Source organism: Fringilla coelebs (genome assembly GCF_963513975.1).
Source record: "Fringilla coelebs genome assembly, chromosome: 8".
Classification (NCBI taxonomy): domain Eukaryota; kingdom Metazoa; phylum Chordata; class Aves; order Passeriformes; family Fringillidae; genus Fringilla; species Fringilla coelebs.
Window position 1 is genome coordinate 11,055,562 of NC_140066.1, and position 27,538 is coordinate 11,083,099.

General features: G+C 39.6%; 1 protein-coding gene across 1 annotated transcript in view; it reads right to left on the reverse strand.

Annotated features, from left to right (window-relative positions):
- Positions 1 to 27,538, reverse strand: part of NRG3 (neuregulin 3) — a gene marked incomplete at both ends in the record, with an annotated part of 331,529 nt that overhangs the window by 20,467 nt on the left and 283,524 nt on the right. Inside the window, one exon of the mRNA XM_084210340.1 lies at positions 3,650 to 3,752. Within this exon, the coding sequence (XP_084066466.1) occupies positions 3,650 to 3,752 (103 nt within the window). The remainder of the gene's footprint in view (positions 1 to 3,649; positions 3,753 to 27,538) is intronic.

The following is a 27,538-nucleotide window of genomic DNA, read 5'->3' on the forward strand; positions in this document are numbered from 1 at the left end:
TTATGTGTTCAGTGGAGGGGCCTGTGAGAGAGGACAAGTTCCCTCAAAATGAAAGTAAGCGGTGAGAAGTATCACAGTTCAGATATTCAATTTTAATAACATAGTTTTAATATTTCTTGAGTCCCTTAGTTTTGGTTCAGTATGAAACAATGTAAGCATTTGCTTAAATTCAACAAATTGTAAGTACATGCTTAGAAGTATTTGTTACAGCTCATTTCCTGAGTACAGGTCATAAGCCATAACAAATCCAGGACTCTAAGCACCTCTTAGGCTTTCTACTTGCATCCTATTTTGAAACAAATGGAAAGGAATGAATTTATATTGTAAGCATGTTACAAACATGAGTGGCATGTTTTGAGTATTGCTAGGAGCTCATAATTAGTAAAATCTATGAATAGAGGTAGGTGAGGAAATAATTTCTCAAAATAATTTCACAAAAATGTTCAAGATTTTCTTTAGCCAAAACTGGTAGAATTAATATTGGAATAATCTGAATAGATATGTAATCTGAAGGAATATAGTGTCCAATTAAACTACTCAGTTGAGTCTGAAACATCTCTTTTAAAAATGTTTTTAATATCCACTAATTTTTGAATCCAATGAAACTGAACAATTCCATTTGTAAAATGTCTACATGAGCTCTTCAGCTTCTCATAAAATTCCAGGGGAGATTCATAAAAGCAACTTTAGCGTTTTTAGGAACAACTATTTTCTGACCAGCTAAATTACATACACTGAGGAAATTAGCACATCTATTCCTATGTCCTACTGGAAAACCACCTCTTGCTTGGTCTCCAGAATGGTTATGGAATCTTCAGGACTTTTTTGCATGACTTTATGTAGAGTATGAACAATGATAGTGAAACATGATCACAGCATCAGATTTTGGAACATCTTATACACATACAAAAGGATAATTTAATCAGAAAAACAGCAAAACAATTTTTGGATATATTTATAAAAATAAAGAGAGTTGTTTCTATATTTATAAACACGTGTAAGTAAACTGCAGAAATTCAGCCTCACTATGCAGTCTTTAAGATTACAATTGAAATTCCTGAAGGTAATTTGCTGAGAAAAACAGTCCAATCATTAATTTCCTTTTATGTTCATGCAACCTAACATTAATATCAGGTTTATGCATATTCATTTGGCCAAACTATAGGATGCACAGCTATAAAACTAGAAACCATTAATAATTCAAAGTTACTTGCTGATTAATAAATTTATTTTATAAGTTTTGTTTTCAAAACAAATGGGCCTTATGTGTTCTACTTTAGAGTTATTTGGCAATGAAGTGTTGTTACTTCAGCAAGAAACAAAGTCACTAGTCATTTGTAAAAGTCTAAGCTGTAAAGGGCAGCCCATTACTGTACTCTTCATCTGTTGCTAACACTTCCAACACTTTCTTGATTAACCTAAAAGGAATAATTGGAAGGGCACAGAGTTTAATTATAGTCCTAAACTTTCTCAGATTGAATCTATTTTAAAAAAGAACGTTTAATTCAGTGGCATATAGGGAAGTGCCTATTTCTGGCAGCTGGTATCATAGAATTGTTGGACTAAGCAAGTCAGGATCTTCATGGAAACTTTCCTCTTAATGGATGCACTATTCAGAGTTTCTCTATCTGTTAGCAATATTCTAAATTTTGGTACACCAAATGAAACCCCAAGATAACCCCCATGCAGGAGGAATGCTTTGATAATGCTTAAGCACAGTCAGGGTCCATATGCCTGATAAAGAAGCTCCCCAAAACCTGCTGACTCAAAGCTAACATATGGTAAGTGTTGAGGCACTTCAAATTTGTTGGGTTTTGCATCCTTGAGACACTGGCCAATGTTACATTTACAATTTTACCTGGGCTCCATGAGACCCAGCCTAGACACTTTTATTTCCTCTTTGGACAGCACCAGATGGAGCCACAGGCAGGGTGTTAGGGACTGATCAGCCTCCCTTGTACACTGGCTGAGGCCTCCTGACTCAACCAGAGCTGCTCATTTTCTCCTAACTCTCCAAACTTCAGTTCCCAAAGTCTGGCACCAGCCCACTTCAGCTCTTCTCAGTAACTCTCATATTTATAATGCAGACAAAGCCCCAGACCCAACACCCCCACCTGCTCCTGAGTTGTTATGCACTATTGTCCTGTAAGCTCCTCTTTCAAGTGTTATTTCCACTCATTATTTTCAGACTTAGCTCTCCTCACCACCTGATCCAAGCCAGGGTGCTTTGCAGGCTGTTCCAACCCAGCTCTCACCGCTCCCTACAGCAGGGCAAGTGCAGGAAGGGCACTGTGAATAACAGAGGGGCTTCTTATTCTCAGCATGCTCAGCCACTGACTGTATGCTCTTCCTACTGACAATCCCCACCCTGACTTTCCCAAACTCTCCTCATCAGCAAAACCCTCAAGCCTTTCCAGGGAGATACCCACTCACTCTTTCTTCTAAGATGTGCAGATCTAAAATGCATAATGACATTCCTAATGGCAGTGCCAGAGTGCCTGTCTCTGCTCACATCTGCACTACAACAAAGGAGTTCGCAGGGGGAACTGTCCTGCCAGTCTGTCCTTCCCAGCTAGCATCACTGTCACTCTGGATGTCCACACAACAATTAAACAAAATCCCTCAAGACAACAGAATAATTTAGAAAAATCGTGAACCGACTCAAATCTCCACTCATGGCCTACTCCTGAAGTCTGAGGGGGAGTAAAAGGGGTAAATAAAACCTGGTGATTTTTTTTTTTTTTACCCCCAGATAGAAAAGTCAATTTAAATATTTTTCTAAATAAAACCTAATCTTTGTTAGATTTCCTACACATTAAAATAAATTTTAGAAAGAGGGATTCAGATAAACATCCAAACTTTTAAATAGTGCCATCCTTCACATTTTTGATGCTCAGCCACCCTGACTAGCCTCATGCAGACACTTTTTTATATTGATTTGTGTTTTCTCATTAACTCCAGCTGGAACAGGAATGAAGGATGACCACCATACAGAACATATCTGTTGATACAGGGGCACTGACAAGCATGTCATGTAACTGCTAGGAGGTTTGTGCAACTCAGATTACACACATAACGATAAATATGATAAAATAATATTCAGTTGGGAAGATAAAAGAATGGAGTGGACAGTATTTCACTTGAAAATAGTTTACACTACTTGAATAGGTCAAAGTGCTTCTGTGTTACAGACATTCATATGCATCTTCCTCAAGAGGCTGCTATATTAGCTACAGGTTACAGATATCTGCAGAGGACTTGTTTCTGCATTTCTAACTTTTGTTCTCAGTACAGAGAGATGGACATTCAGGGATATGAAATGAAATGCAAAAAGGAGATGGTATGTTTAAACTATTGTTTTCAGAAGAGCAAAGTGATTATTGCAGTGATGGTAAATAACACAAAATTATTACTGTCAAAAAAAAAAAAAAAAGTGGATATGACACAATCTATTCTTTTGTGATATCAGAAAGAAGAACACATATTGCTCCTGTTTATGTTTTGGGGAGGACTTAGTGCAGCCATGGGGAACTCCTGTAGCCAGACCAGAGATAACAGCACCTTCAGAAGGAGGGGAGAAGCTGAAGAGCTCTAAGGCCATACAAAGGACAGCAGCCAAACCCCAGCCAGAGCAGAGGAAGGCTCTTACTTTGTTTTGAAGTAGAAGGCTGCACACAGCATGCCCACCACGACGATGCCGAAGACGATGCAGGCGATGGACAGCACCTGGCGCTGGTACACCTCCTCGCTCTCTGTGGGCAGCAAAGGCACGTTAGGGAAGCACAGAACACACCTGCCAAAAGGGAGCTGCAGCACCTCATGGCTTCACCAACAACTGACAGATTCTTGGAGGTCTGGCCTGGAGAATTCCTCCACAGAATGGGTGCTTCTCTGAACCCCCCCTCTAGTAAGGCTCATGCAGCTGTGGCCTCCTTGGAAGTTTTAGAAAATGGCCCCAGTACACTCTGAGAGAGAGATCATCATGACAATCAGGACAGTTTAATCTTTTCTCTGCCCTTCATGCTGTTTTTCAGCTTTTCTTAACAAAGACTTTATAATCAATAGGATAAAGAGCCCTGCCACCATGGAGTTTTCCTGGCTGAAGGAAAGAACAATCAAGAGCTCTTCTAATGTCCCACAAGAGCCAGAGTTCTCCTTTAGCTACCCCAAAAATATAAGGGTTTTTTTATTTGACTGGTGATTACAAAGCCTTACTCCCATGTCCTGAAGCTTTTGCAAAACTTGCCAGAGTAAAAAATCAGCTCAATGAAGTTGCATGGAACCCAATGACTATTTTGCTAAGAAGCATCAGATATTGCTTTGATAGGTGTTTATTTTCTAAAAAAACAGATTTTTTAAAATAAATCTCATAATATTCTAAATAACTTTAAACCAGAAACAGAAAGAGAGTAAAACAAAAAAAAAAAAGAAAAAAGCTAAGAAAATAAGAGAAAACCCTCATTGATGACAGCAGACAGGAACTGATGAGCAACTGGAGATTCCCACATTCAATTCAACAGCTCCTTAAGCGTTATATTTTATGTTTATTCTTCCAACCCCTCTTCTAGTTCAAAATGTGAACATGCCAAACAGATTGCTGGTTTTAAAGATCAGTTTCTCCAAACATGCAATGCGCAAACCAGTATTTTCATCCACAAATTCCAGGGGGAAAGCCAACCCGTGGGATTATCAGAGCACAGGAGGAGTCCTGTATGCTGACAAACCCACATTTCCTTCCCAGGCTGGAGCTCTCAGTGCAGGCACCCCCATCGATGGGAACACCAGGCACACATGTCAAGTAGGTGGCAGCAGCTCCAAGTTTGTAACTCCCAGGTTCATAACAAATATTGTATGAAAACACCAAGGTAAATCTAGGCAAATCATCAAAGACTATGTGCAGTACCCTAATCAGTACTAATTAATAATTTTTCAAGAATGACTATCACAGTGCTGTTACTAAACATTTGGAATCTTAAACACAAGCATTTGTCTCTTGTTAGACCCAGTTATTATTTTGTAAGCTATTAAAAAGAAAATTGCAGTATCAAATCTTGATCTTTTAATTACTTGTCTACTTGCTTTCTCAAACAACACCACAGTGATGTAAGATGCAAAATATCCTCTGCTTCTGCTGACATTTCCCCATCATTTAAATTTGAAATTCTAAAATTTGTACTTTTAGAACACTATCTTAAAAATAAAAAGAAGCAAATAAATTTTTCACCTGTTTAAAATATAACTGGAGAAATTGTAATTCAAAAGGCAATTCTGTTCACATTGCACTAAATGTGATTCCAGTACAGCTTTAGGCCTACTTCTCACTGGGAGGTACAAAATCTGGATCTAGACAGTAAATCCTTACTGGCACTCAACTAAATGTTTGGGGTTTAACGTCTTTTGGTTTGTTTTATTTATTTGCTTGCCGTTAAAAGCAATTGTGCAAACACAGTTACCCAGCTTCCACTTCCACAGTAATACACAAATCTAACAAATTTGAGTTCTTACATTGATGTAATCACACTGAAACTCATTCAAAAACTCTTCATTTCAGCAATTCTTAACCTGTTCTGCCTAATACTGATGTCAGCAACTACTGCCTAAGCCCCAACTAAACCATACATAGTTATGAACTGCAGTTTCACTCAAACATTCCATATAAATAACAATTAAAAAATCGGTTCATGAAAATAAACTGATTTAAGTAATGTGTGCACTAGGCTTAATTTTGATTTTCTTTCAACAGAAGTCCTCATTAAATACTTTATTTTTTCTCTTGCTATTTCTTTTTGAGAAATTGGGAGTTTAATACAGCTATGCTCTTTTGTCAGTCCTGAATAGTGATCACTGCCTTGTTAAAGATGCTTTAGAATGTTACCAAGATAAAAGCAATTCAGAGACCAGACAATATTATCTTGCTAAAACAACTATGTGAAGATTTGAGTCTTTTGTGCAGCCAGATTAATCCCTGTCACCAGCTTTCAACACATGCTGATCAATATTTTCTTTCCTTTTTGTTTACTTTGTACAGTGCATATTTAAAGAAGTACTTATTGATTACCCGTACTCCATTTCTCTAGACACCTTTGTTCATTTTTTACATCCTGTAAATATTTATTTATGTATTGGAGTCCACCATTTTTTTGTCTCTAACATCTTTAAATATAATCAGTTTGGCATTTTTCCATTCCCTAATCTTCTGCACTGGCTTTATCTAAAATTCACCTTCTTACTAACAGTAATGCAATCTCTGAAAACTACAAAGGTCTCCTCATGGTTGCCTTGATCTAACCACACTATTGTGCTAAGCACAGGTAGAACAGCTGAGATCTTCTCCAGACAGGGAGCATCAAAAATGGCTTGAATCTGGGGGTGGCTGTAGCCAAGCACTGCAAAGCATTTGGGCCCTCAGAAACAGAACAGAAACCTGGAGAAATTAAAAGTGTAGAAAAGAGAAGAATTGCAAATTCCTTCTCCTTCACTCAAGGATTTGCATCAGCTGGGGCATACACTTATTTACATACTGAAACTAAGTTCCCAAGGTAAACCAAAGTGTGACTGAAATGATAAGTCTCTCTTCATTCACACATATTCATATATTCCTTGTGAAGTACATCACCTCAATTACAGTCTGTTGAAATAAATACTCTCGGGAGAGGATTCCTCATTTAATGAGCAGCCAAGAAAATATTTCTGCTAAAAACCAAAATATAAACTGCCATGGATATTCCTGGATAATCCACTGGAGGATTAAGACTACAGAACGTGAATTTCACCAAGCATTCAAATTACAAAAAATACACAACCTCTACTGAGAGATATACAACCACAGTGCTGAAAAGTAATGTAGTAAACTGTTTAGATGCAGACTATTTGTTTAATAAAAATTATGGAAAAAAAGGTCTTCTCAGAACATAAAGACGAGACAAACTCACACGGAACATGGTGCCTGGGGCAAGGCTGAGCTCCCAAAGAAAAGTCCCCATGCACTGTGTGCCCTGTTACAGGTGGAGCCCATTCTCAATTATGCTATTGATTGTTTCTTATTTTCCAACCTGCTACAAAGCTTTCTAAGCTTATCTCACTCCTTTGCTGCTATTATGAAACACAAAATGACTACTGGTGACCCATTGCTCACAGCACAGTTAAATTTCACGTACTTTATTAAAAAAAGTACATATTATATTCAAGGTACTGGGGGTTTGGGTTTTTTAATTCTCTTGCTCTTTAAAATTTACAGTCTGTACCCTATTTGCTTTATGCATGTGGAAAGACCCACTGAAGCATACTTGTATGTCTTTAGAGGATTAAAAAGTGTAGGGTGGACACATTTTTCTCATGACAATCATTTTGAAAAGATATGGCAGCTTTTTTATTGCACATAAGCTGGAACTGGTCTCTTCTTTTTGACTTTATTATAAAAGGAAGAATGCTGGTAACAAGGTCCTTGAGTATGATTATAACCATATTACTGAGGAAAAAAAAAATTAGTTAATTAAAACAGATTATGTTAGGCTTTGTCAGCACCTAAAGCAACAATATCATAAGCAGCCATAATCACAGGATCCTCTGGTTCTATTGTGTGTTTTGAGTTGAAATATCTTTGAAAGGGATTTCAAATATGAGGAACAGTATTTTGCATGTGGTCTATACAAAACAATAACAAAACAAAAATAGTAACTTTCCCCCTTGTGCTTATTTCAATGGCTTTTGAATAAAATCTCAATATGGTCACAAGCATCACAGAGAATAATTACTGACTATTCAAACCAAGCCAACTGAGAAATTACGACATTTACCATACAAATGCATTACTTAACCTTTGCTCTGTGAAGAAAAACCCCCCATGAAAATGAATAAAGGTGCAGATTAATTTTTATGCTGAAATTTTAACTCCCAGCCCTAAGAGCACTCAGCATCCCCTTACCTTCCTCACTCCCTTCTCCTAAAAGAACTTTCTGCATTACTGCAGGTAACAAACAAATATGGGAAACCCTTTATCTTGTCATTGGTACACATGAAACCCAGTAGCTTTCCATGTGCACAGAGCCAGCTTTTCCTCAAGAGATTACAGGGCAGCATGCAGGCAGGGCTTTGGGGTTTTTTTTGTTCCCATGCAAAAACTGAGCCATGCAGAGGCAGTGAATTGGGTGCTATGACCTCACTGCCACACTTTTTGCATTTCCCTTTATGCCCTGCCCATACCTTTCCTGCCACACCTCAATTCTACATGGTATTGGAGTATCCTGCAGAGCCAGAACCCCGCTTCTGAAGTGAACCTCAAAAGTATCATTTGGCACTCAAACTCTCTTAGGTGTCCAGCAGCCTCCAAGTGCCACACACAACAATGGAGGAGGACTACATGGAAACCTCATCCACAATAAAACACAGATTCCCAGAAGCTAAAAGAGAGTAGTTAAAGCATGTTTCTCAATATAGGTAGATTTATGTGTGAGAAGTACTGAACTATATACAGCATTCTAAATTTAATTCATGAAGAGAATAAAAAAAGAAAGCCTGCATGTTCCACAAAATCTGTGATTGCCTCAGCATCAGACATTCCACTCTCCCAAGAGTTTTCTCTGATCTTGCACTTGCAAAAACCTGCTGCACAGATTCTCTGCCATATGCTGTGGCTTGTGCTAAGGCAGAGAGATGCAAGAAGGCACAGTTCACACATTTCTTCTTTGACCTTGAGTAAGTCAAGACCCTTGTTCTTTCTGTAACCACAAGGATATTGCCTCTTCCATTGCAGATATTAACATGACAAAATGCAATATAAACATATTAACCCCTAAAGAAGCTTTTACAAATACATGAAATGGGTAAATCCACCCCACACAACTCTGTTTCAACATTTTTAAGGGCATATGGATTACTTCACATGAAATATCATGTTTTTTTCTAAGTCTCAGCTACTTTTAAAAGACATGGAGTTTTCTTCCTTAAGACTTTGATCTGTCTGGGTAGAATTTCCCTTTTAAAAGGGATTCAGGACTCTTAGGTTCCCAAACCAGAAGCAGAAGTTTTTATCTGCTATTGTTTACAGAGAGGACAGAGTCAAGGTTAATTGCACAGATTCCCATCTCAGACTGGAAACAAAGCAAGCTGACTTCTGCTAGCAGAAGTTCATAAAACATTTCACAGTTTTCACAGTGATTTTTTCTTGGGAAGAACTGTTAGATAATTCTGACTGTAACAAAGATGAACAAAATAATTTTCTTCTACTAGTGGAGCGTCCACAGGACAAGGATTTTAATGAATGCAAAGTGAAATAGATGCAGCCCATTATATATTACAGCTGCATGATATTTACATTGTTTGACTATTGGCATTTAACACTGGTGAGATCATTTCCTGCATACACAGAAGACAGAAAAGGAAAGAAAGACTGTTCAACATGTCTGACTGACCTATTTTGAGTACTTGATTCTACAGCATTAATGCTACACTGGCACTGGTTTTGCATGAGATTAGACATGAAGCAATGAATTAGGTGTAATCACTCATCATGAAAAGGGATGCAAAGCTATGTGCTGTAACTCTGAGGCTGAGCTCTCAATTTTAGGTTGGTGAGTGAAAGGTGAAATCTCCATCAAATGTAATGGAAAAAATATCCACAAATAAAATTAACTGAATGCTGAAGAGTTACCTGCAAAGAACCCCAAACAATCAAAAAACCCAAACATATAACCTTACACAGGTCTTGTGTAGTCTATGGTTACAGCAAGACTGGAGGTACCAATATCCTTAGTAAGTACGACTTGTTATAAAGTGAAAATCTGATTAGCACTTTTAAACAGCAAGATCTTATTTCTGAAGGTAAATTAATTTTAACTTGGGTATCCTAAGAAACTATCTTTTCTGTTTATCTGCAGGGAACTTGGGATTTGTGCCAGCTACCTCCAGAATTCAAATCTAGCAAACTCTCAAAGCCATACCTAAGTATGCTCACTGCAACATATTAATTAAATTTTAGGCTTGAAACAGCCCCACAGGAAGCTAAGGGATGAGAGGTAACCTTTTCCTTTTAAGAAAAAATCTTGTTACAAATTCTTTTGTATTGACAATTTACAAGTAAGACAAACCAATTCTATTACAAACTTTATCTATTTTCCTTTTATTTCCAAGATGGATAAAGTCAGTCACTAACCAAATTCACTTCCTAAATCTCATCAGTTCTCTGTGTGTGACCACTAATTTTCCTTGCTGAACAATTCAGTTTTAGAGTTTATTACAGCAATTCTAAGTTTCTCCAAGACTTTCTACAGTTGCAAAAATGCACCCAGTATGCCAACCTGTACTACATTTCTATTATATACTAATAAGAATTACAATTACATATGAACCTTTCTTTTTTAGCCTTTTAATTTTTGATACAATCTGAATATACTTGTTTTAACTTGAGTTTTCTTAGTATCTAAGTATTTATCTTTCTAAGAGAAAGATAAATATGAAGGCCATTCTTCCTCCCTCCCCAAACTTAATTTTCAGTGTGGATATAAGGGAAAAAAATTATCTGGGTAACAGAGGCTGACAGCTAAAAATCTATGGTGATATTTTAGACAATGAGCTCACTGAAAAAAAACTTATGATAAAAGGGTAAAGCTGTCTAAGACTGTGATCCTCTGGCAGTAATCTTCCTGCCTGGTGGCTGCCTGCACTTTTGCTGATGTGTGAAAGGGATAAGCAGCTAAGAAACAGCCCCCTAAGGAGCAGAAGTCCCACAGGAGAGAAACTTGATAGCTGGTGGAGAGAAAAAAACCCCCTAAATTGTCTGAAACATTTGATTTCTATTTTACATTGGTCCACTGTTGAGGACGTTTCTACTAAAATGCATCAGGGCACTGAAGAAACGGTATCATAGTAATAGGATGTGAAATTATGGGCCAAACAGCTAGACCTGAACAAGATGAACTCTTGCCCTAATCACATTTGAGAGCTTCCAGATCTGAGATATAAAGCTAAAGATTTGTGCAAGGTCCTCCTGGGCAACAAGGAGTGCATGTGGCCCTGAATGCTGCGGTACCCAGCAAGTGAGTTGCAGTGGAGAAAAGCAATGAGCAGCTCTCGGCAGAAAAAGCAGGGAAGCAGCAGGAATTTTCAAAGAAACTCTTTCCCTTCCCCCCAAAACAACACATCATGTCTAAAATGGAGGGGGCTGGCACCCCACAGAGCACTTCTGGTTTTTTGTCATCTGTGGTTCAGTACAGAAGGGCACAGGCCAAACATGACACTCCTCACTGAGCCAAAGATACCAGCTCAGTAATAACTCCATGAGCCATCAGCACTTAGCTCCACAAGCAGCCTAGCAGCTACTGGTTTCTGGACACAGAAAGCTCTGCCCTGGCTTCCAAAAATGAAAATTAAATAGAGATTGAGGACAGCAAGAGGAATTAGATAGTGAATACCAACAACCAAAACTTTACAGCACAATGAGGTAGGACAATTTCCCCCCTTATTCTTCCAGAGGGAAGAAACTTTGGAACTCGATATCCCCTCTCTGTGTGTGCTTTTGCTCAAGAGAGAACCCTGATGTCAGGGCTGTGTGAGTGCTCCTCCTGGCACGGTGAATGGGGGGAGCAGGGAGAAGCCACCACGGACAGCACCAGCAGCAGTGACCCATGCAGCCACCAGAAAAGGAATGGCAATAGAGCAACACCAAAGGAACCAACTGCAAAAGCACACTGAAAGAAAATCCCAGTGGAACAGCAGGAGGATTCTGAGGTCTTTTCAGTGCTCTGCATGTTTAGGTGTGCAAAGCCTCCTTATGGCAGCCTGGCCTGCTAGTGCCTCAGTACTGAACCAACAGCAAAAACTAATAGCTACTGCTTTTGGCTGGGACAGAGTTAGCTTTCTTCCTGCTAGCTGGTACAGTGCTGTATTTTGGATTCCAAAGTATGAGAGTTATGTTGATAACACCCTGATGCTGCAGTTGTTGCTAAGTAGTGCACAACACTACTGAACTTACAGTCACACCCACCTGAGTGCTGGGTACTGACACCTCCGAGTTAGTACCTCAAACTTCATCTACTTGGTCTACCATCAAGTCTTTAAATCCCTTTTGCTCACTGAAAATCCCAGCTCCAAGCATCTCCAACTTCTACTACACATCTTAGGGATGCAAAAAGCTCCAAAGCATAAAGAACAAAAGCTTAAAGATTGAAAAATATTACAACTGTACGGTGATTTGTTTTTTAACTAAATAACATTTTTTCCAGAAGGATTTGGTTTTAGTGAAGTTGTTTTCCCAGTGCTTAGGTCTCCACATCCATTCTTGCAGGATATCAATTATTTGCCAGGTCCTAGAGACCCTTCACATCATAGATTTCCCACAGAATGTATTATTCATGGAATTGGTAAGGCTGGAAGGGATCACTGCTGGGGTCACCTGGTCTAACCTCCCTGCTGAAGCAGAATCATCACAGCCCAGGATTGCCTCCAGCTGGTTCTCTTGCTCACTCTGACAGAACGTGTGAGCTCCACCGTTCTATATGACAGCCTGAAGTGTGTGTGTGTGGGAAATGGTGTAGTATCCTACTCTAGAATGATGACTCACTCCTTTTTCCTATCTTAATTTTTGGCTGCTTTTTGGCACTTCTCAACATCTTCTCTGAGTCTGTTACCTTCCCTTCTCGTCCTTATTTTTCATTCTAAATCTTATAACCACACACAGTTCTGCAGTTTTAAAATGTCTTTGCTAACGTGTTTTTCCCCCACCATCGGTATGAAAACTCTTCCAAAGTGAAACTTCCATTTTGCCTTTATTATTCTTGCACTGTGACCTTCCATTTCTGCAAAATCCATGCCAGGTTGAGCTTTCCAGCTCTCCTGAGGCCCTTGTCCAGCCACACTTTGTGCTGGCAACTGGAGGAACCATAGGGAAGGATATTTAGATACAAACTTCCTGCATGAGTTGCTGCAGAGCTTGTCAAGGTTCCTTTAGGATGTATACATATACATAGGAATCAATCCAAAGACCATTAGGTGCAACAGGCCCTGGAGAAGTGACATAATCATTTTATATGTAACTCCATAAAGGTAGTTTCTGAGAAGTTTATTCCATAAAAATATTATGGCTTTGTAAAGCAATAGCATTCTTTAATTCTGCTTTAGTAATTCCTTAGCTGATGAGGGTTGTTATTCCTAAGATCCTAAGCATCACTAACACATAATATAATAACATTTTCATTTCCCAGCTGATGCTTTATTTGATCTCAGAGCTTGCATTGCTTCTATCAACAAAGCCCTGTCACTGGAATTTCTCCCAATATCTTGCTCAATTGCTGGTATTGAACATTCCACTCAAATCTCAAGCTAACCTCAGAGCTGCCAAAGTGTATTTGACAGTTGCTGTTGATGGCTACATTGTCAGGAGCTTGCAGCAAGTCAAGCAATATCATAATTAAGTGCCATTTCTTTTGACTGCCACGATTTTAGCCAGGGTGTGTTTATGGATTTTTTTTTTTTAATGAAAATATGGCAAGAGCAGTGACAGGAAAACCACAGAAAATTATTGTTAATAACTTGAAATGTATTTTGCTTTTCATACACCTAAACAGAAAAGTGATGTTCTGCCTGGAGGGCTCTGGAGGGTGAGGACACAGAGGGTAAGGACAAGGGTCAGATGCAGAAAGATGTGACAAGGGACACTCTGTTCCCACTGAAGTACTACAGTTTCTGAACAAGACTCTACAGGCACAGGACTATGTATTTAGGTACTGCCTTCTTTTTGTTCCAAGCCTCACCCTCCCACAAGCCAGCATTCAGGGATGGATGTGACAAAAGGAGAGAGACTGACAGAGTGTCCTTCACACAGAGTAGAGTGCCAGTCTGTGCTCCCCTTGCAGCCACCTCCACTCACAGCTCCCAGCTTTGTGCAGGATTGAAGGACTTTGTGCACATTTCTCGTTCTGCTGATTTTCTCTGCCTACTCCATGAGCCAGTGGAACTTTGAGACAGAGATCTGGCTTGCTGTGCTCTGTCCCTGACCTCCACGGATGCACTGGTGTGCCGCTCACAAAACCTCCCCTCCACTCAGGTCCCCAGCACAGAAAGCGCATGCTTGCTCACCACAACGACCACAGCACTCAGGTCTAGGCTGGACAAACGATCAGAAGGAAAAGCAGACGGTGGTGGCAGAGAGAGAGAAGTAAATATGGTGAGTGTAAGCAGCTACACTCTTCCTTTCACCCTGCAGTCTTTGTGCCAGCGCGAGGGATCACACGGCTGCTCTCAGTGAGCCATGCAGGTGCTCAGAGGCTCCAAGGCAAGCAGCAGTGCTAGGGCAGAGCGAAGCCCCAGCCCCCAGAATGTCTAGCAGGGCGCTCCCAGCACTCACCCACGTGGAGGGATCTGCTCCATCAGCTTGGCAGTGGCTGCAGGCTGGCAGCAGCTGCCAGAGCGGAGCTGCTCAAATGCCAGCTCGTCTGGGTGTGTGACTGCTGGGACTGCTGTCTGTCAGCCCCACCACAGCCCTGTGTTTCAGAAGGACTGAAGGAGGGCATTTCAATCCTTAGCAACTGACACATTGCATGACATCAATAATACACCCTAATTGTGTTCCCAGTTAAAAGAAAGTTCTCGAGAGCACAACAATTACTCGTTCTTGCACTCCTCGTCCTGGCCTCCCAGCTGCTACATACAAAACCACTATATAGTCCAATCTCTCTGTATTAATATATTTAGCTGGATTTTGAACACATGCAAATTGCAGCTCAAAGGGACACAAACACATGTTTAAAGGCAAGCAGGTATATGTAAAAGCTATGTAAATGTTGTACTATCCCTCAGGAGAACATTAACTTTGGCCACTCTCTCCTTTACTAAAAATACACATTTTTTACTAATAGCATTTTAAATTTCAAAATCCCTTACATGGGCTGATTTTTTTTTTTTTTTTCCAAGAGAGAAGCACAGTAATTGTCAGAACAAATCCATAAACTTGCCACTTCAAAAGGATGCATGGTTATATGAAACCATACAGTGTAACAAAATTTCTTATAATCTACAGAATAATAAGAAATTAAACAGAGCAGTAGGAAAAGTATTTTCAGAACGACACACATAATGACTTTAAAGCTAAAAGTGACTTAAAAAATAAAATAAATACCAAATTATCTCTGACCCTGAGGAGGTTATTGAGAAGATGGAGCCAGCAGTGCAGGGCAGAAGGAAAAAACAAGACAATTAAGACGGGTTTCCCACTGGGTGTGAGGAAGAACCTCCATGAGGACAGCTGGGTGATGGGCCAGGCTGCCCAGTGAGCCCATGCCATGTCCATTCCTGGAATCACAGAACATCCTGAGCTGCAAAGGACCCACGAGGATCACTGAGTCCAGCTCCTGGCCCTGCACAGAACAGCCCCCAGACTCACACCAAGTGCCTGCGAGCATTGTCCAAATGCTTCTTGAGCTCAGCCAGCCTTGGAGCTGTGACCGCTGCCCTGGGGAGCCTGTCCCAGTGTCCAATCACGCTCTGGGTGAAGAACCTTTTCCCAATATCCACCATAAACCTTCCCTGGCACAACTCCAGGCCACTCCCTTGGCTCCTGTCACTGTCACCACAGAGCAGAGATCAGTGCCTGCCCCTCCTCTGACCCTCATTAGGAAGTTGTGACTGCAGTGAGGTCTCCCCTCAGCCTCCTCCTCTCCAGGCTGAACTGACCGAGGCACCTCAGCTGCTGCTCACACAGCTTCCTCTCGAGGCCCTTCCCCATCCTCATGGCCTCCCTTGGACACTCTCCAGCAGTTTTATGTCTCTCTCTTACTGTGGTGCCCAAATCTGCACACACCACACCGGTGCAGAGCAGGGCACGACAGTCACTGGAGGGTTTTGGCACTCAACCAGTTGACTGTGGAGCTCCTGAATTATTTTCTGACTGCATGAAAGGGAGCAGCTTTACAGAGTCACTCTCTGGCAAGCTGAAGGACAGATTACACCAATGTCAAACCTTTTCAACAAAAGCCTGCCTGGTGGCACCAGTAATAAACGTTTCTCCGCAGACCGCCTGGGTAGGTCTTACAAGCCAGAAGCTGTCGTACACAATAGTGATTCCAACAGCACAGGGCAGCTTCTGATGTGCTGTGCAACATTTCTGGTCATGATTTTTACCTAAAAAACTGCAAATGAAAATACTGTTCCAGAAGCAAGCGCTACCTCTGGTTCATCCCAACGTTTTCACACAAAGCTCACTTTGCCAAGCAGTAATGGCCAAGTGTTTTCTGACTCATGCTTTACACAACAGCCCTTTCTGCATCCCTCAGCCTCGCATCTTTTAAAAATATTCACATTACTTTCTGTGGCAGCCATGATGGACAGCTCATAGCTAGAGGTCTTGAGCCCCGAACAAACCCTGCTGAAACACCACAGCTCTGAGGACAGCTTAATGAAAAGAATAAGCAGACTTGAAGAGGCTGAAGAGAACAACTCAAACAAAAGCAGCTGAATAGCAATAACTTGGCCCACTTGGGCTTGCCTGTGACCCAGTTTTTTTCTTTCCTGCCTGGGTGAGACATGTTTTGAAGAGCTGGGGTAGCCCTGAGAGGCCGAGGGTGGGCTGGCAGGGAGGCAGGAGGCAGTGGCTGCTGCACTGCCCTGAGAGCAAAAGGGGAAGAACACCAAAGAACAGGCTGCAGAACGTACGGCTTCCAGTCCCAAGGCCGTGGACTAACTGAGAGAGTTCATGGAGATGTCTTTACGGTTGCAACTGAAATTCCACACAACAAGGCTTCCCTGCTGGCCAGCCTGATGCCTCTGGCTCTAATGCATTGCTCTCTCCCCTACATCTGAAGTAACCAATTTTAAAATGAGCTATCTTCACGTTTTCAGCAGCTTTAGATAGTTATGTCATCAATTCAGGAAAATTCCAGTTTGCAAAATTATCAAGAAAGCATTTAGGCAAAATCTCTCCCATCTTAACTGTCTTTGAAGTTTTCCCTTTGCTGTCAGGTGTTGCAAAAGCCAAAGAAAACATATTGCAATTCCACATTGCTCTTCATAAATCCTCTTTGACAGCTCCTATCTGTTTTGCCTCTCTGAGCAGGAATAGAGAGGAGATTCCTTCAGTTGACCCCTTTCTACTCATCATCTTAGGGGTATCCTTCTTATATCAACTCTAAGAAACAATCTGAGAACAACATGATTCTTCAAGTTGCCTACATATTGCTACCATCAATTTCATTTTTAACAATATTGTCAGAGAGCGCAGAGGTGATATGCAAAAGTGGTAGCTATGAACTAAGATAAATGAACTTAATAAAATGTTCCTAAGGATTTAGAAGATTCCTCAGGTGCTAGCAATAAATGAGACATCCATTCTCAGCTTAGATATCTTTTCCTCTAAACTAGTTTTGTTTATACATGTGATCTATATCAGAAACATGTATAAATGTGTTTATACTATGTCAATAGTATGGGAACCCTATTCAAGAACCTTCCAGACTAACATTCCTCAGCTCCCAATTCTTCTCCCTTGCAGCTTTTATTAAATCTTACTGGGTATTTCCACCTTGTTTAGACTCATGTTTGAATTGGAAACATTTAAGAAGTATTTTTTATGGATTAATCTGTGAAGTCCACCTGTGAGGAGTCTTGCACAGAGTAAATCAAGAATTGCTAGAAATAATGGTACAGATTCTGGTCTACCTTGCAATATGCAAGAAAATGAAAGAGTCAAAACAGAGTAGAAACACAAGAACTGTCATTCAGGTGTGAGGAGTCCTCTTATATTTTGTCTCACATAGCTCTTATTGAACCAAAAATCAATTTCTAGGAATTCTTGACTGGCACAAGGAACATCAAATGTTCCAATAATGCAGAATTAGATCTTACAAAATACAGGCAAGAGAATCAACTCCCACCTACGTGTTCCTGCAGGCAAAGCCTTCATGGATCACACCTATTGGGAAACAACACATTTCAGCTCACTAAGAGAATTTTCGCAAATGCAGCTGCACTATTGGCCTTAAGGAGATATTTTCCCAGGCAGAGACTTGTGAATCCTCTAACCAGACATTTTACAAGGAATCAGAAATGCTGGCCAGGATGCTCTCTACATACATGTTTTTTTATGCTCACCTGTTTCCTGCTCCAGGTTTCATTGTTATCTGTCTCACAATGCAATTATGTACGAAGTCATTCCTCCCCTAAAGTTTTTTGGTTTTGACCTTTTGAGCAAAATGCGATCATACTCCAGATATTCTGAAATGAGCCTAAATTTGCACAACTTTATGAGCCAAACTATGCCCTGCAATGATTTCTGACCTGTATTAGTTGAATTTGCAGAGAGAACCATGACTGACATCTCCATCACATGCAGCAGATTTCTCCAAATTCACCCAGTCACTGAGGCAATTTATGGGATGTTGACCTTCAGTAAGTGACTGTGTTCAAGTGTGTATTTTTGCTTCAGTGGATTCAAAACCGCTGAATTCAAATAATTCGAAAATTATTTAAGAAATAATTTAGGGGTAACTCTTGCAGTACATTTGCAGCTTGCCACCAGATTTATCACATTTTTTAATAAAGACCAGTACGAAGGCTTAAAAAAGGATATCCAAGACCTATTTATAGTATCCAAGGCCAAACTGTTGAAAAGAACCCCAATTATTTTTAGTAGAATAATTTCATGAAACTGAGAACAGTTTACTCCAAAAGTTCTGTGACCAGCATAGAGAGGAGTTACTGGCTGATTCTTCTCACTGAAGTCCTTCTCACAGAAAAAAAAAAAAAAAAAGCTTTAAATAGTTGAGAAAGAGACAGGGATTTTTCAAGAGTCCTTAAGTTTCATTCAGTGGATAAAAGCTAAACAAATTGCAGTGAAGGCTGTCATCATTTCCCTACCAGGCAGAGAATAGCCACAATGCAGAAGTAGAAAAGGAACTTTGGAAATGCTTCTGAAAGAATCTCTGAAAAATTAATTCCCAAAACTTTGCAACTAACATCCAATAGCACAAAGATCCGTGAAACACTCTCCAGATGCAAGATCGAAATTTACCCTGAATCAAACCTTACCCTTTTACACTTTCTAGCTTGGTGTTGGGCTCACTACCAGGGAACTCTTCCAGAGTCCCTGGGAAAGGAAACAACACCAAAATCATCCTCCCATCAGGGTGTTTTGAAAGTCTGTGTAAATCCTTCTGAATCCTATTGCTACCTCAACTATCTTGTTTAAGCCCGTGTGGTCTATGTGCTGCAACTGCATACACATGCTAGGATTTTCCCCAAAGCTTCCACAATGGTTAAAGAAAATTCAGATCTTGTTAATAAATCTTTAATATGAAATGGGTTGAAATTGACAGAACAAGTTTGTGGCTGGCTAGGTACAAGTGATATAAAGCCCTCTCCCATGAATAATGGAGCAGAAACATCTGAGATAAAGAAAGTCTCAAAGTTTAAACATCTGTCTAGAGACATTTGGGTTTGCTGCATTTTTTTTTAATTACACTTCCAAAGCCTAAGAATAAACCTTTTTAGATACCAATTAAGAGACACATATAAGCATTCCTCTACTTTAGGGAATTAGCTAGAGAGAAGGATGAAATGATTAAAGATAAGAAGGAAGGAGTTGAAGAAATGGAGAAGACCTGCAATGCATGGTGAACCACTTGGCTTCTATCAAATAGCTTTTCTCTCTGTTAATTGGAAAAAAAGTGAGCTCCCAATCCCTACCTCTATATTAACTGAAAAGAGGGTAAAACCTGAGTTCATATATTTTACTAATTGCTCTTCACATATATTTAGAGATAGTTGCTGTTTCATATCCTAATTATTTTTAATTTAACAGTTACTGCACTCAGGTAAGAGATGCATCTCCTTCCTGTTTCTCTCTTTTTTTTTTTTGAAGGCAAATCCCTTTTCCAAATTGGAGATTAATTTGTATGACCTTTTCAATATTTTTTGAAGAACAGGTTGATTAACTCAGATTGTGTCAAAATATTTCACTGAAGAAAGGAGTGAATTGACTTCAGTTGTATCAACAGAAGTAAAATTCACTCTGTCTCCAAGTCTACCCCTGCAACAGATTTTGTATCTGCCAAGTCCAAGACTTGGTTTTACCCGCCATGCAGGTGATTGTTAATGGCACATGATTAATTCCTCAATGGAAATAAATGCCACAAGACCAGTGATTGCCATCATCCTGCTGCTACTGCACCTGAACAGAGTTAGGAGGAACTCAGCTGATGAGCAGACAACATTCAGCCATGACTTAGGGAGTGCTGCTTTATAGTGAGGACTTCAGTTAAAACATTATCCAGTGAGCTTCCATTAGCACATCATTCTGGTAGCGTGAGTAGTGGCATCTGATTATCCCAGTTCTGGTATCTTAAACACAAATCACTGGTTTGTTTTTTTTTTTCTAACAGCTAACTGGATGTAAGAGAATGCAACAGAGGAAGTGAGGATTTGAGATTATAAACAGAAAACACACACACAAAAGATAATTATGTTCTCTGAAATTCTCCGTTCATCTGCTGCTAATGGTAGGAGCAATCTGGACACAGTGAGTGTCCAGATCACAGCCAGGGTTAACTGTTCTCTGTGAACTGCCCTGAATGACAGATTTTAGTACCTCTGATGAGGGGAAATGGCTCAAGCCAAGTAACCAGTGAAAGATGTGCACTCTCTGGTTCATGGAACTTTTTAGTAAGCCTTGACAAGTGCTAGCTGTACTAATCCTACCAATAATGCAATGATAAAGATCACAATATTTAAAGCTCTGTGGAAGGCATGGTGACAATAGTTAAAAAGTCAGAACTGGTATTTATGTAAATTATTGTACCACACTGGAATACTATTCCTTCAGAAAAAAAATTGTAAAGCAAACAAGCCTACCACTCCTCCCCAAGAAATTAAGATGTAAAACTTCAGTCAAAGCCCCAGAACTTTTCACTGTTAAGAAAAAAACAAACAAGCAAACAAGCAACAACTGGTGAAAGTATTTAGCTTTGTCAGTTAAGATGAGATTTTTCAAGGAGCCTAATGAATGCTCCAGCTGCATTTTGGATTAAATTAAGTGGCTAATTTATGTTGTGCTTCTTTGTTAGCTGCTAGTAATGGGCAAGCCCAGCAGCACGAATGCAGAATGGCAGTAATGGACTTTGCATGACATGATTATTCACCAGTAAATGAGGCTGGGGACAGCCCAATACTGCTGTCACTTAAAGCTGTATTAAAGTGCCTGACATGGGCAAGTTGAACTGAACACTGAGATGGCAGCTCCCAGAGCGATCACTGGCAGTGTGTGGTTAGGAATGGCAAGATTCAAACCAAAGGAGCTCTGTTCAGCAGCAGAAACTCCAAAACCAGCCAAAAGACTTTTTAAAAAATTACCTATTAACTTCCTTTCAAATAATTATATCTTCTCAGATGCTCCTAAGGTTTATTTCTTCCTTCACAAAGAAAACTGCTCTCCTTACTCTTTGCAAGGCTTAACAAAAGAGACCGAGTAGAAATGTCAAAGTCAGTCAGTATTTTCTCAGACACCTTGTTCCCAGTTATGGCTAAGACTTCCATGCTGAATAAAAAGAATAAATTACAGGAAATAAAATATGAAAGTGAATGGCAGGCACCGTGCTTGTTCCCAGTTGATCAGATTCTTGCTCAAGAACAACAAACCTGAGAGGAAAATATTGCACTCCTGCTATTACTGGATCAGTCTGGATCTTTTAGTTTAGTTTGAGGTCAAGACAGATATATATCCCTATATTTGCAGCGTTGAGCCCACATTGTCTGAACAACACCTGACGCTTTGCACAATAAACTCTCAGGAGCATTGAACACGTATTGGTGCCTCATGTCCCGGACTCTCACTCAGGCTCCCACATGCTACATAAAGCAAATAAACAGCTAAAAGGATCTAAAACATTTGAGGAGAAGCAGCAATACATTAGCCTTTCCACCTCCAGCTCAGTGGGTATTTGCTGGGATGTACTTCACACAGATACCGTTTCAAGTTCACAGAAAGCTGACTAGCAGATAAAAGGTCCTGATAACCTTCAAAGCTCTGCATTGCTGTTGAAAAATGCTCACTTCCCACCAAAGTCTCCAATGGATTAGCAGCTTTGTGGTGTGTGAGCCCTCCCCACGGCCTTTCATTATATTTCATAGGCACTTAAGCCTTTTCCTAATAAAAAGACAATGCCAAGGGTGAGATTATGAAATACCCCAAAGTTAAGTTGATAACAGTTTAATTAAATGTTTCTCCCTAACAACATTTCTGGCATGGTTCTGGCAATAAAAAGGAAAAGTGAATGTTGCAATTGCTTCCTTTGCTTTTCCCATGACACTGCCTTTCAGAGCATGCTGCAGAAGGTCTCCTTACATGACATGGTTGCTAAATTCAGTTTTACACTGGGCACAATGAATTCATTTTAACTTTGAGTTTGGTATGGAGAAGACTGTATGATCAGATTTTGTCTGCTGCTTTTTAATTAAAATAATAGGGACAGGTCCTCAAAGGGAGTAAGCAAGCCTAGCTCAGTCAAAGGGAGTATTTTCCAAACCTTCCCTCAAAGTCAACAGCAAAAATTTCCTATTAAATCCACACTGTGCTTTCTGTGGAGATGCACATCTCTGTCCAGAGGAAGTTCATGGCATTTATAAGCAGGATTTATTCACTTAATCAAGAAATAAATGCACATTTCTCTTCTGTAGTTAGGCTTTTGGCTGTTGCTTCATTCCTTCATGCTGCAAGTAATGGCTCTGAGTGCCACAGCCTTGCTTTCACCCTGCAAGTCACCTGTGATGGATAAGCAGATAAATGGTTTCCTAATGTCTTCTGTGCGATAACTTCTTCTAGAGTGCTATATTTTTTATATACTAAATTTTTTCCATATGTAAACCAACTCTGATTCAATTTCAGCTTGGACATTTTACTTTGGTAAGGGCTGGGGGTCAGTGCCTATCATCTGCTGCTGTTGAAGCAGGCAGTGTGTGACATGTACCAAAACATACAAAACATCAGCTATTTTCTGTGGAAGACATGGAAAGGAGTGATTAATTTTACATTGGCCCTTAAAACTGGACTGCTCTTATGGCTGTGAATTACATGACACAATAATTGTGTCTGTTAAAAATCCATACATCCTTCTAGTACGCATGCAGCACAATTATCCCTTACAACACCCCAAAATGAGGATACACTTCGATTGTGTTAAATGAGTAGTACATGACGGTATATAGGAGTTTTACCAGGGCAAACTGGATTAACTAAACTAAATTTAAAAAAGGCATAATGTCACAGAAATTAAATAAGGAAAAAACATGAGTTCATTTTCAAAAATAGAAACGTCAATAAAAATATGGGCAAGGAACACTTGATCGCATAAGAAGCAAAATTAAATAAATCCCAAAGTGACACTTTGCCATGGTGCATTTACTAGGCAGTGTAAAAAGCCACAAACTCTGACTCAAACATCCCATATCACACACAGAGCAGCCAGAAAAAAACATTTCTCACGTCTGCAAAAGCAGTGGTTTGCAGCAGTAGTTCATGGCATCATAGATCTCGCCACACTGGAACAACCTTCACTCCTCTCCTGATCCATAAGGCACATTTTATTGATGCTTCTCCCCAGACCAACACTTATTTTCTGACTCAGCTGCAGCACTTACTGATCTGTCTCCTCAGCAAAACTCCTGGCTTCACTTTTGCCATGAGAACCATCATTCCCAGACGTGGCTTTTAGGATAACAACAGGAAACAACCCCTTTTCCTCTTCAGCAACAGAATCAGCGTTCCATAGGATCGCTGCTGCCTTTTCTAGCTGATTACACTGCCTCCTAACCAACAACTGAAGGGGTTTCTTTTCTTGATGAGGCACTGGACTTTCCCCTTTTTTTAACTTTACCTTTCCTGCCTACCTCAGCTTCTGTCTTAAATGATCTGGCATGAAAACACGGGTCAACAGGAGGGCTGACAGCATTTTACAACCCTGATCCGTGGCGCTCCATGCTGAGCAAACAGCACCGGGAAGCAATCCAGCAGACATGAGTGTTTTTCAGACACTACTTGTCTCCTCCCTAAAAAGCTGCAATTTAGCAGTAGGTGCAGAAAGGCACAGCAGCAAAGAGAAGGGCTCAGACGCTTCATACACTGTATTTTGGACAATAGAACATTATTTCTTCATTGTGTTCATAACAAATGCTCTTGAAAACACCAAGTGAAACACTAACAGCTAAACACAAATGGCATTTGATTATTTCATAAAGGTACCCCTGTGGTTTTGGACACAGCTTCAGTTGTTTATTTACCCCTACATAAAACAGACTAGGCAGAACAGACGCCGATGTGTGTGGCAAGTGGGTGAGCAGCTCAGCTCAGCTCCTGAGCACAGCACTTGTGCCTCTTCAGGCAGGTGGAGGAGTATGAGCACTGCTGCCAGAGCAGTTCTCACGTACAGACTGCTTTCTCTAGGAATGGGCTGTTGGACTGGTCCATCTCAGGAGCTGAGGGCTTCTAATTCAGTGACATGAAACTAAAGAACTGCATAACTCCTTACCTGTGTGGTACTTTGGATTTTTAGAGTTGTAGCAAACTTATTAACCAAGAATGATTAAATTTAAATGATCATTTTAAATTTTAAATGATTAAATGGTAAGAAACCATTTTTTCTGTTAATACTTCCTAGTAGTAGACAACCTGAAGTGGTTTCTTTCTGTTTTCTGTTCCAAAAAAAACCACCCCAAGAAACAGAGCACTCACAACATGATGGTTCATATTAACAGCATTCTTAAGGAAAGTAACATTAATTTCATACATTGCTAGAAATGTGCCTGGATGGATCATTACACAACACATGATTAGATCAGTAAGTTAGATTCGAACAAATTAGGAGTTGTGTGTTTGTGCATAACACAAATGGAAAAAAAAGTTACTTTAGTTAAATGTCTGCGTACATGTTTTAGTGAAAATAGAAAACGAGAAAAGATTACAGAAATAAAGGAGGAAACTATACACTGGATAGCTGGCTTAGGTATTCACACAGACAAAAGGAATTTGGGAGATCAGTAATCCTCCATTTACAACACTTCACTTGTATTTTTGATCATGAAACTTTGAATTTTCGAACTGATTCCTCTGACATTTTCTGTCATGAATTAAGATTTATTTTATCTTATACAATAATGCATTTATACATTTAGCCACTTAACAATTTTTCATAATATACAGCGGCATTTGTTGGCATTTATCTCTCAATCCCCCACAGTGTAAAACATCTTTGACAGATGCAATGATAAAAAGATGTGAATGCCAGATTACATAAAGAAATCACAATAACATTATTTCTTGGGAATTATTATTAGAATTGTAAGCTAGTATCTATTGGGGCACCTGGGACACAAAAATATGGTTTTCTTTTTTTTTTTAATCACTTATATTAATTTCAGATACAATTCTGTCAACTTCTAAATGAAAATTATTATGTCATCTGAAATTGCTTTTGTTCACTAGCTATACAAACAGTTTCAATTCCGTTTGCAACCACAAATTCTATCGCACTGCACAAGAGAAATCTCACATTAATATCCAGGAGCGCGGCAGAATCAAATTCTTCAAAAAGACATAGATCTCATCCCAGTTAAGAAAGCAAAATTATGGTCAAGATTCTCTGCTTCTTGCCATCACTCCTTCAGGGAATTCATGCCCTCCTGCAACTGTGTTTCTGCTCTCACCTGTGCTCCAGCACCAGCTCACCTTTCTGTGAAATCAGGGGGAGTCACGGCTCTGCAGGGCAACTCTGGCCTCTGACAGATCTCTCTGGGCTGCTCCCAACTAAATGGGTCAGGTATGATCAAAGATAGCAGAGGTATTTTACCAAATATTTCTAACAAATTGCAGGAAAAAAAATGAAAAAACACCAGAAGCAGCGAACCTAACAAACAATGTGGTGGTTAAAAGCACAAAAGGTTACCTTTGGTTTCCAAAATGGAAAGTTCTTCTGTGAGTATTTTTTTTTCTGTTTGGCTAAATAAAAAAATCTCACACAGTTGCATTCAGGCTTCTTAGTGAATAAAAGAACGTAATGCATAATCATTTGCTGAAGAAAATGAAAAATAAAGTTAATGAAAATGATGATGTTATTTTACATTCAAGTCAGATGATGGAAAGAAGTATCAATATTTGCATTTCCTCTCTTACTTATTACAAAGATAAGAGAGAGGAAAGTAAAAATGGTATCTAAAGAGGCATTTTAATTATTTTAAAGTTATTAAAAGTTTCACAGAGTTCATGTATTTGGAATATATAATGCAGCTAAAGCAATTTAAATATAGGCAACCTTAGAAAGGAAAGCAGCACAAGAGCAATCAAAATCCCTTTTTTCATAGAGTTTCGAAACTGAGGGTGGGAGTCAATCCTGGCTGTTAAACCACTTTTCACGTTCATGCTCCTCCTTCAGGTTATTGCAAAAGTGCATGTTAAGAAAAGCACTTATGGAACAAAGTGTGTTTAAGTTGTTTAGTTAAAGCCAGGCCTTATTTTTATGGCATTCTCTGAAGTCTGTAACTCTTTTCCAAAGGCTCTCTGAAGAGGAGGCTGCATTATGGGAGCTGTATCAAACAAGATTGTTAAACTGCTTTGCACATCTCTGTGGCCATTAGAAATCTCAATATTTCCAGTTGTTCCTTTACTTTTTTGCCTAAATACAGAATTTAATGTGAAACCAGGCACTAGGTGAGAAATTCCTGATAGCACAAACATACAGTAAATAAGCAAAGGTGTCTAGAATAGAATAACTTCCTGGCCTTTCAGGCTGTGATGATCTAAGCCAAAACAATGGACTGCAGCTCATTACTTTTAGAACTTGCTTTTGCATAAAGCTGATAAAATACTGTACTGTAGCCCTGGATAATTACAAAGCTGCAGAGGGAAGTTTAGTTTAGTTATATCACATACTTTTTCTAGCAGTAAAATGACATAAATAAATAAGGACTAGTATAGCTTCAACAGGACAAGAAAAATAGGACAATCAAAACTAAGACTAAATTCTTTTTTACCTACCCAGTGTATGGCATTCTAAATAAGCAGAGAATTGAGTATCATTAAGCAATTATGTATCTGAATCACAAAATATCAAGTAGCAGAAAATACATTATTCCAGAGTTTTGCTAGAAAAATTACACATGGAGCCATTTTATCTAGATATAAGGAAAATCTTTTACCACTAGAACAGTCAAGCACTGGAACAGGTTTCCTGGGGAAGTCATGCAGTCCTAGGTTTTTAAGATTAATCTGGATAAAGTCCTGAGCAGCCTGGTGGCACCTGAGTTGACCCTGCTTCGAGCCTCAGGTTAGAGACCTTCAGGTTCCACCTTGAATCATGCAGGGGTTCTGGGACATCCATTTTACAAATACTTTTTAAGTAAGAAGGTAACCCACAGGCACACCAACTACTGCTCTAGAGGACAGAAGTTACAGACAACAGGGAACATAAATAAAAGAGTACATGTGGGAGCATTTTAAGTGGTATAAAGCAAAAAAACAAAAAAAAAAAAACCCTTAAAAAAATGAATTAGCACCTCCTTAAAGGTAAAAAGG